Source organism: Hydractinia symbiolongicarpus, chromosome 7, assembly GCF_029227915.1.
Source record: "Hydractinia symbiolongicarpus strain clone_291-10 chromosome 7, HSymV2.1, whole genome shotgun sequence".
Classification (NCBI taxonomy): domain Eukaryota; kingdom Metazoa; phylum Cnidaria; class Hydrozoa; order Anthoathecata; family Hydractiniidae; genus Hydractinia; species Hydractinia symbiolongicarpus.
The window spans coordinates 13992866-14003315 of NC_079881.1; the positions used below are offsets into that span (position 1 = coordinate 13992866).

At 33.2% G+C, this 10450-nt stretch overlaps 3 protein-coding genes across 3 annotated transcripts; all 3 read right to left on the minus strand.

Moving 5' to 3' along the window:
- Positions 1–127: 127 nt before the first annotated feature.
- LOC130649512 (cyclin-dependent kinase 20-like) lies at positions 128–1329 on the minus strand. The gene has a single exon (XM_057455797.1). The coding sequence runs from the start codon at positions 1263–1265 to the stop codon at positions 210–212; it is 1056 nt and encodes a 351-aa protein (XP_057311780.1). The 5' UTR covers positions 1266–1329; the 3' UTR covers positions 128–209.
- A 297-nt stretch (positions 1330–1626) lies between these two features.
- LOC130649514 (oligoribonuclease, mitochondrial-like) lies at positions 1627–2932 on the minus strand. Its single transcript, XM_057455800.1, has 2 exons — positions 2726–2932; positions 1627–2371 (listed from the first exon to the last, which is right to left on the minus strand). The coding sequence occupies exons 1-2, from the start codon at positions 2922–2924 to the stop codon at positions 2031–2033; spliced, it is 540 nt and encodes a 179-aa protein (XP_057311783.1). The 5' UTR covers positions 2925–2932; the 3' UTR covers positions 1627–2030.
- Positions 2933–3213: 281 nt separating this feature from the next.
- Positions 3214–8042, minus strand: LOC130649511 (uncharacterized). Its single transcript, XM_057455796.1, has 3 exons — positions 3813–8042; positions 3548–3614; positions 3214–3352 (listed from the first exon to the last, which is right to left on the minus strand). The coding sequence occupies exons 1-3, from the start codon at positions 4930–4932 to the stop codon at positions 3304–3306; spliced, it is 1236 nt and encodes a 411-aa protein (XP_057311779.1). The 5' UTR covers positions 4933–8042; the 3' UTR covers positions 3214–3303.
- Positions 8043–10450: the final 2408 nt, after the last annotated feature.

Genomic DNA, 10450 nt, shown 5'->3' on the forward strand with positions numbered 1-10450 from the left:
CTATCTATCCTATCTAATCTATCCTATCTAATCTATCCTATCTAATCTATCCTATCTAATCTATCCTATCTAAATCATTCTCCACTACGAAGACCAGGATGTTTTTGGTCAGGAAAAGGTTCATTGATTTTAAAAAGGTAATTCATTTAAGAGTAAGAATAAGAAGTTTTCGAGTCTAAATAGTCGACGTCAACTCGTCATAAAGTTTATTAACCTTCAGGAGTGAGAAAGGACGTCGTTTTCTCAGCAGAATTGAACACGCTGATGAGATTTTTTGAAACAAGCGATTTCTCAATAGGTAACGTAACGTCGAAACTTTTCACATTACGTGATCGGTCGTGTCTCCCCTCCACACAACAGGGCACAGGCAACTCGGAGTGATGCGCGGGTAGAGGTTGATAAAAGAAATACTTATGAAGTAACGCGTGTTTTGCTGAAATTCGTTTGCTTGAAGAGTAGACGAGAAACGTCTTTAATAAATCAATGGCCTCTTCACAGGCGTCCGGTACAATCTTCTTGAATGGTACTGGATCGTTAGCCGGAAATGTTATCTTATTAAAATCCGGTAAATCCCTCATGCCGGGCCATATTTTTTCATTTGGTGTCCCAAGTGCACGAAGCACACAACATAATTGTTCGATATCACTTTCACCTGGAAATAACGGTGAATTGTTTAACATCTCGCCAAAAATTGTGCCAACCGCCCATAAGTCAACGCCCTGGTCGTAATGTTTTGCGCCGTATAGCAACTCAGGAGCGCGATACCAACGCGTGGCAACTTGATGGGAATACAACCGATTGCTACAATCTAGAAACACTCTCGCCAGACCAAAATCAGCTATTTTTAAATGTCCCGAACTAGAGATCAGTAAATTAGCCGGCTTTAAATCTCTGTGCATGATATTCTTTTCATGGCAATACGCAACGCCTTTTAAAAGCATCAACATATAACTTTTGACATGCGATTGTAGCAAAGGCTGCTCGTAATTGCGCAGTACTTCCGATAGATCAGACAAAATGTACTCGAACACAAGCACAAAGCCTGTACCATAGGCAAACACGTCATATAACTTGACAACATGCGGATGTTCTATTTGTTCTAATGCCTTAATTTCACGCAGAGCGGTGTTTGGTACACCGTCCTCCAACCTTCGTAATGGAACTTTTTTCAAAGCAACGATTTCTCCGCTCTGGAGTTGCTTTGCCTTGAAAACGACGCCGTGTGCACCTTCTCCAATTCGTCCCAAGAAAGAGTAATTCTCCATTGACTAATCCATTAATTAATCCATTGTTTATATTTCTTTAACTAGGAAATAAAAGTGGGGAAAATAAGGTAAATAATTTACGAAACAAAGTAGCAGATGTGACATAAATCCTTTTTTTTCCGCAAAATGTACTGATGGGATGTTTTGCAGGTCAAGAAGAACAATGAAAACCATGCTTTCAAATTATTGTCTCTTCGTACTAAAAACCACGTGTCACTTGTAACAAAATGCAAGAAAATTCAACACATGCTAAACAGATTCTTAAAACACATACTAAGATATTATAACCTATAATTCACACTTTAGTATAGCATATTAAGACTAGGATAAAGCCAATACGGTTGTTAAAAAACGTCGTGTGTGTACAAGCTCTAATGTTGAGTTAACAACAAATATCATGTGACAACAGCTTCCTTAGTCCATCTAAAAATATCCGTTATATATAGACCAATAGTTACAAAGTTTCATGACTACCGAGAAAGTATTTCAAAAGATATATAAATTTACATTTGTCGCAGGTACATCATGGCCCCATAACAAATTGGGTAAAGTACAAAAACTAATGTAGACCGCAGACACCGTGGTAGTATGTACGCATCAACGTGAATTTTACGACATCGGCTGGTTTATAATGAATTTTGCAACATATAGATTGGCGGTTTTTTTGTTGCACTTAGAAATTTGTGATATAAAAACAACTAAAATCAATATCTGAAAAATGTTTTCAGAATAACCTGAACAGTTTACATAAACATAAGTTTAAATTCAATTTTTAAATATTCTTTTTCTGTAGTACTGCAGCTCTTTGATACTTTCCTTGACATCTTGTAAAGCACGATGGCTAAACAATTTAGTTGGTGAGTTATCAATTACCTCAGGATACCAACGCTTTGCAAGTTCTTTCATACTACTGACATCGATAATACGATAATGTAGTTGCGCCATAAAGTTCGGCATGTACTTATTTAAGAACTCTTTGTCACAATGAACAGAATTACCCGCTAAGCATGATTTCCCCTTTTTTGTGTGCTTCGTTATAAAGTCCAACATTGTTTGTTCGCATTCTTGTATTGAAATTTGAGAATTTTTAACAGCCGCAGTCAAACCTAATTTAAACAAAAGTATCAAGAGAATACAACAATATAAATCTCATGCATTTACAATCGCCTCGCTCTCAGATTTGATTACACTCACTCATAGTAATGGTTGCAACAATTTAAAATTAGGAAAAATACTACACAAGAAGCATTGTGAAGTTACGGTTGAATCTTAAACAGTAACTTGATTGACAGAAAATTAAAAAGTGAGTATCTTTTTTAAATTTTTCTACCCTTTGAGATGTAAACAGATTCAAAAAAGCAACCATATAAAAGCAACCATCTGCATTCCTAGTGAAACTGGCAGTAGGAATGCCTAATGCAGACAAAGAAATGGATACGTAGGATCAAATTTAATCTCACCTGATTCACCATGATGTTTCGTGCACCATTCATCCATACTATCCAGAAGATCGTCAGGTTGTTTGATCACGATGTCAGGACCTTCTTCAACGATATTTAATTGTCCGTCAGTAACAATACAAGCCATCTCGATGATATGATCTTTATTTATATCAAGTCCAGTCATTTCCAAATCAACCCACACTATGTTTTGTTCCATTTCCTCAAAAATATCACGGTATTTATATAAAATAGCACAGAATATATTCAAAAAGTCTTTTCAACCAATAATGTTTTAAACAAGGAAAAATATTTATGGACTTTGACCACAAGAGCTGACAACAGATATGGAAAATTTAATACAGAATATTTTAGGTAAATGAATCAGCAATTATTTTTTTCCTAAAAATGTAGTGGCTGCAATTATTGCCCTTATACAGATAAAAGAAACCGAAATTTCAATTAGGTAACTTATTTTAAGAACAGTTTGCATAAATACAATGGAACGAGTTTGTAATAAGATAAGCTAAAAACTATAAATAATATACACGGATAAAAAATAACCGAATTTGACTAAACTGCAGCCAAGCAAGATGGAATCAAAAATGTTCTGCTGCAAATGCTTTTGCACTTTCAATGCGAGCTCGGCTAAAAAAATAACATTACAATATGGTTACCTCAACTGAATGAGCAAAAACAATCAAACCTTATATCTTATTCTTGAATCTACTCTTTCTTTCTTTTCAAATGATCCCATCAATATTTTTCTTCATGAAGATATTTCGCTTATTTGACTCGACTTGATTGGTAGGCAAATTATATTTTGCAGCAAAATAGGCTTACCTACTACATTGACTGACAAGTCTTCCACTTGAACTTCTACTTAATGCAAATGGACTTGGCGAAGTACCTTTTAAAGACAAAACTAACAAATAGCTACTATAAATTCAGTACCAGTTTATCGATAAAAAGTATCCTTATATGTACACATGAGTGGGTCTCTACATCTCATACTGCCATGACTGAGCAGTTAAAAAAGGATAACTATGCCATCAGGACGGTAAATTGATTTATATTATATACGTAAAAAATTGAAACAATTACTCACAATTTGATGCTTCTGAAGGAAGGTCTGAAAGCATGCTGTGAACTACTGCAAATTGTGACTTCAGACGATCTTCAAAACTGGTAATACAAATTTCAGAGTTATTCATTTGGTCTTCGATTAATCTGGTTGACACAAGCTGACTGGCTGTCAACGGTCGCATCACATTTGATTGTTTATTCTTAGCAGAAGTTTTGTTATTATCAACTTTATCAAATACTTCCAAATTGAGTGAATTTAACATAGTAATGATATTTTGTTTGCCTTTGGCATCAGAAACCACAGGATTTCCATATAAAGACAGCTCTTTTAAAGTGGAAAAATTCAATAAACTTTGCACTTCCTTAAAATTAGAGATTTTGTTAAGGGAAATATCCAGGATTTCTAATTTCGGAAAAAGTCTGATAACATGAGTCAACCCACAAACTTGATTTTTGGATATTCTTAAATCCTGTAACGATTTTAATAAACCAACTGATTCAAGTGTAGATATTTTATTACTGTCAAGAGTTAAAACTGACAAGTTGGGTAATGAATTTAATCCAGAAATATCAGTCAACTCATTATTACTGGCATCAAATTCACGGAGCTTCTTTAAAGAATGAAGGTTTAGAATCTTTGCAATTTGATTATGAGTGCAGTGTATTTCTTCTACATTAGTCAAAACATTAAGGCATGCAATGCTACTCAGATTATTACTACTCACATCAATATATCTCAAGTTGATAAGTGGGCACACTTCATCAGTCTTCATCCGAGAAATTTTATTGCTGTCCAAACGCAATACTCGTAAATTTTTACTATACTTCAAATACGAGCCACACAAAGTGATCTTGTTGAACTGTAATTGCAATTCCTCTAATTTTGGTAACTTTCGGATGCATGGTATATTGTGTAAACGATTTGCATAAAGTTTTACTTCCTTAAGGTGCAGACACTCTGAAAATGTGTCTTCAGCAATGGATTCAATGTTATTGCATGACAAATTAAGAGATTTACAGTTTTTGTATTGGTTCAATGTTTTTGGAACTAATTTTAAGTTATGGCCTGAAAAATCAACAGTATATATGTCACTTGTATTTTTTTCAGCATCATTTTTATTTCTTCTATTTTTGCTTTCCATAGCCTGACAAATCAAGAATATAATAATAGGTAAATTTACGTAATCAACTCACAATATAAAGCAAATTGTAGTACCAGACAGAACTCTTTTTTCAACTTGAACTTCTACTTTATATGTGGCATTATACTATCAAACTGCACTACAAAGTCTTTTTTAGTTGGTTACGAGTGAAGCAAATATCCACAATTCTATTTTCACCAAACCCTATATTCAAGTTTTTATTAGTCAGGTTATATGACTCTATCATATATCTTAAAATCAAAAATAAAATTTATATGCTTTTGCAAATGATTTTGAGCTATATGAATTTACAAAAGTGGATCAATAAAATAGAGGCTTTATTAATAAGTATATATCTTGCAAAAAAATGTCAAATTCTCAACTTTCATTTTTTAAATAGGGGAAACCCAACATAGGCCCCCAGATTAAAATTTGTAACCACATCCCTGCTTTTATATATAAATTCTTAAAAAAGTTCATTGCTAGATGTGGATATTTTACATGGCTAACCTCACAAATATGGGGGATACACACTACTACTACTGGAGATCGGTCGATAGTTTCACATTTCGTCCATTTTCCAAGCTGGGATGACTTTCGCCAACTTCCATTCAGTTGGTATAGTGGCTGTTTTTAGTGACAAGTTGATGATGAACGATAAGAGACTTGATAACGCTGTGGCTCCGTCTTTCAAAAGTCCTGATGGTATTTGGTCATAACCTGTAGCTTTCTTGCGCTGCAAGCTCTTCAGCTGACTTTCAACAAATACATTTGAAACGTAAGTGAACGCAAAAACAGAATTCGTATTTTCATTCACTTCACTTGGCTCACCCCATATAAATTCCTTTATTGGCAGTGCAACAGATTTAAGTTTATTTGCACATGTGAAAAAATATGAACAAAAACTACCAGCTTTTGTTAAGTTTTTTTTGCAGCCGATGTACATGTACCATTGTTTTCCGACTTCCCTTTTGTTGGAAAAATGCTTTTAATAATTTTCCAAAATTTTCTTGGTTTATTCTTGTTCTTGATAAGGATGTTTTTGTGAAAACTGTTCTTTGCATTTCTTATCATGTTATTGCATCGGTTCTTTAGGTTTTTATAAAGGCCCCAATTAGCACTGTTGCCTGATTTTCGTGCCTTCCTCAAGACAGTACCTCTCCGAGACATAAGTCTCCTAGCCTCCGTACCTAACCACGGGCACTTGCCTCCCTTCACTCTCTTTTGTATGAGCGGCGCGTGTTTATCGATTACGGTTAACAAAATATTTTTAAAATAACTCCATGCACTAATTACATCAGCCAATGTGTACAAATGCTTCCAATTTTGTTTATTTAATTCTTTTGAAAAATCATTATGGTTGTGGTTGGTATAATTACGACGTGTCTTCGAACGCAAGTGACACAATAATGATTGCCAATACTCAAGCGTATAACTTTTTTAGAACGAATTAGCGATTGTTTGTATAAATCAAATCTATAAGGGTGCTTGATTCTCTTGTTGTTCTCGTAGCCGCTGTTACCAACTGGTTAAATTCCTGGACAGCCATTAGCTCTTTAAATTCTGAATAATCATTTTTATAGTTAACGTTAAAGTCGCCCATAATGATAACTTCTAGCATCGTTAACGGTCTCAAGTGTGTATTGAAAATATTCTTTCCACTTCTTGTGTAAGTGAAGTGAATTGTCCGGGGGTCGGTACATACAGCAGGTTAGATAATGTTTCGCTTTTTCCGGGCATATTTCGATCCAAATGTTTTCTAAAAATTCACATGCCCTTGCTACGCCATCACGAGATAAGCCCTGACCATGCTTTAAAGACACAGGTCAATTTACTGACTCTAACCCTTGTTTTAAATGCAAGAAGAAATAAATTTTAATATCTTTTTTTAATTTGTCCCTGGAAAAAGAACAAGTGATACTAAAAAAACAAACTCTTTTTATCTCATATAGTACTTCCTCTGTTGGATTTGATCACATACTTACAACACACCCCTCTGGCAACTATAATATGCGCATAAATTAAGCTCAACACAAGGTTTTTTTTGTAAAGATACAGAAAAATTCACAGGTTTGAGGCTTAGCAGGAATTTTTTGAAGAGATATTGAGTAATTTTAAGGCTGGAATTTACTTTAAGGGAAAAAACTTTTCCGATAGAAATAACCTCATCCCCAGGTTTTTAAGTTTTTTGTACGCTGGGGAGGAGAAATATGAACAAAAAACCTAACAAGCCCTGGACACGAGATTCTTGCTGGGAGGGAGAAACCTTTGCATTGCCAAAAAATTTCAGAAATTAACTTTTGCGGTCGACCAACACTTTAGGGTGAAGAAACTTTCCAAGAAATTAAGGCAGCCCATGTATTAATTTTTGGAAAATAATAAGTTACAAAAGTCGCAGGCAAAAGAGAAAGTCGTCTAATGCATAAAATCTTACTAATACCTTGTGACAAGACATTAGTTGCAAAAAACAACGAGAAGTTCAGAAGTTAGAAGTTCAGCAATTTTTTTATTTTTGCCTTTTTTAATTGTAAAAATAAGTTCTAGAAAATATTCTTTCCACAAAATTCTACCTTTTAATACAATCTGTTTAAGCTTTATTAAACTGCCCTGTACCTTTTTGATTAGTGGTATGAGCTCATAATACAACTGCTCTCCCGAGATAAATAAACATAAGCAAAACCCTTTCTGTAAAATTTGTATCCTTTGATAAAATACAGATACTGCTTTTTCCAGAAAATTCAGGGGCTTTTTAAGTATGTATATAGTCATACGATTATTTCTTCTTACATTTATTGACAATTTCTGATCTCGGAATCGCCTGATGACGTCACATATTTAATATTGCATTTGCTCGCCGTTTAAGAATGGTCTAAAATGGTCTATAAATCAGGCTTTTAGTACTCATTCAAAAAGGTCAAAAAATTTCTGGTTTTTTTTTTTTTGTTTGTGATACACAAAAAGCAGAATTAATATTTGATATTTCACAAAAACTGCTGTATGTTGAAAGTTAGTTTCAATATCTGATGGGAGAAATTTTTGCAAAACTAGAAATAAGAGGCATGAACAAAAAATTTTGTGAAACATTTTTGCAATTGGCATAACCATTAAAAAAAAATAAAGTTTGCAATCAAAAAATTACACCTTGGATATTTTTCAAAAGGAAAATGATGACAGGAAAATGTTTTTATTTTTATTTATTTTTCACAGTATATAAAGTCTATATCAGAAAAACATGTCATGGGGAAAAAACAATCCTATCACCTTGTTTTGTAGAATTTATTTCTGCAATTTTTGTGAAATATAATTTTGTAAAACAGGTTAAAATCACAAAACAGTTACCCCAAATTAGGTTCCATCAAAACTTTCTTTTTATTCATAACTAGTCGAAAAGGCCCATGGAAGAATTAGGTTGTTTTGCAGGTTTTGCTAACGTCAGCAGTGCATATACAAAAAAAATTGGCGAAATGTAGTTATCTGTTGCCTGTAATGCGTACAGATTGAATGCGTACAGATCATATGTGTTCGCAAACACATAAGGAGATATGTTTTAAAATTTTAAAATTTTGCTGACGTCAGTAAAGTCCTCTAAAGTACAAAAAAAATTTTTTTTAAAAAATTTGCACTGTTAAATCCACTTGGGCGGGAGTACATTGGAAAAGAGAATCGTAACTTGTATTTTGATGACGTCTGCCAGGACCCATCAATACACAATATTTTTTCTTGAAATTTGTTGACACGTCGCTTCCAATGTGTAGAGCTTGAAACGCTAATCAAAATAATGTATAGAATCATGTACAACATCAACAATAATAATAAAGTCACAAATCACACATCTCAAATATTTACATTGTATAAAGTGATTACGTTTGATTACATTGAAAACCTTTAATCAGAAGTGTCAAAAACATCAAATTTATATGTGGAAAATCATTTATTTGGTTGCATACTATCCTGTTCCCCCAAAATATACAAAAATGTGAAAAATTAACCGGTTAATAACACAAATTTTTTTTCTTAGCATGATGATCTGCAGTGACCTTTACCAACCATTTTAAACGAAATGCGAAAAAGAATAAGGAGTAAATTTTGAATCGACAAAGATATATATTATTTTTGGAAAACATAGTGCAATGGTCCGTCCTCACAAAAGTTTATATACACAAAATGTAAAACAGATCGGTTTTTGAAGATCACATCCAAATCAACAAAAAATCAGTTTATTTAGCATGTTCTATATTGCCATTGCCCATAAATCTTCCACAAAAAGGTTTGAAACACACCAAATTATTATCGCCGTTTCTCGTTTTTAAACTTTTAAAATGCGATCTAAAAAAAAGCTTTTCTATCGCCGTTTTTCGTTTTCAAACTTTTAAAATGGGATCTTAAAAATCTTTTCTATGAGCGTTTTTTGTTTTTAAACTTTTAAAATGTGTTCTAAAAATCTTTTCTATCGCCCTTTTTCATTTTTAAATTTTTAAAACGCGATCTAAAAAAGCTTTTATTTTTAAAGTTTTAAGTAAAGTGAGTAAAAACAAAAAACCTTTGTTAAATTTTATTTTCGTTTGTGGATCTCTTGACGACTGTAGCAATTAAATACAACAATGGGACACACACAGTTCACATGAGCTAAATAAATTTCGCGAACAAGACATGAACTCTATTGTTTTCAACATGTAAAAATAGCTCATGTATTTAACAATAGGTTAACAATAACAACGAAAGTTCTAAGGCTACCGAAAGCTCATGTGAAGGTGATAACTATCGCGTACATGTAAAGTTACACGCAGGCGGTACTGTAACAGTAAACAACAATTAAGAAAGATGAGAAAACTTTTTCATCTTTCCAGAAAAAAACAGTATTAGAAAGACAAATGTGTTTCATTTAACGACTTTTTGGTAATATAAAGGGACATTTGGCGAAAAGGGGTGAAGATGCTGGTGAAAATACACAAAACTTTCGTGCGCGTGTACCCAATTTAATAACACTCTCCGTGACACCTATCCTAATCTCATAAAGCGTATTTGTTTTAAACAACTTCCTGTTGTTACCTTCTCGCAATTTTTTTCCTTCTCGCAATTTTTTCTCTCTTTTTTACAACTGTTCGTTGTTTCTAACTTTTCGTTGTTTCCTTTCTGTCTTTTTTATTATAACTTTTGTTGTTTTCTTTATCTGTCTTTTATATAACTTTTGTTTTTTCCTTTCTCTCTTTTTTTACAACTTCTCATTGTTTCATTTCTCTCTTTTTTACAACTTCTTGTTGGTTCCTTTCTCTCTTTTTTTTTTACAACTTGTATTTGTTTTCTTTCTCTCTTTTTTAAAACTACTTGTGTAAAATTGCCCTTATCTCATGAGTACGCACACACAACAAAACGAAGTCTGACGAAGGCAGCATCCCCCAAAAGTCCTATCACATAACATTGATTGTGTTTACAAATATAAGATACAGATAAAATTAAGGCAGCCCATGTATTAATTTTTGGAAAATAATAAGTTACAAAAGTCGCAGGCAAAAGAGAA

What these genes read in the sequence shown, in the direction of transcription:
- LOC130649512 (XM_057455797.1), bottom strand. Translation starts at nt 1,265, where the DNA reads ATGGAGAATTACTCTTTCTTGGGACGAATTGGAGAAGGTGCACACGGC.
- LOC130649514 (XM_057455800.1), bottom strand. Translation starts at nt 2,924, where the DNA reads ATGGAACAAAACATAGTGTGGGTTGATTTGGAAATGACTGGACTTGAT. An exon ending in GAAACATCATGGTGAATCAG is followed by an intron (nt 2,372 to 2,725) that starts GTGAGATTAAAT and finishes TGTTTAAATTAG; the next exon opens with GTTTGACTGCGGCTGTTAAA.
- LOC130649511 (XM_057455796.1), bottom strand. Translation starts at nt 4,932, where the DNA reads ATGGAAAGCAAAAATAGAAGAAATAAAAATGATGCTGAAAAAAATACA. An exon ending in TCCTTCAGAAGCATCAAATT is followed by an intron (nt 3,615 to 3,812) that starts GTGAGTAATTGT and finishes TGTCTTTAAAAG; the next exon opens with GTACTTCGCCAAGTCCATTT. An exon ending in CTTGTCAGTCAATGTAGTAG is followed by an intron (nt 3,353 to 3,547) that starts GTAAGCCTATTT and finishes TTATTTTTTTAG; the next exon opens with CCGAGCTCGCATTGAAAGTG.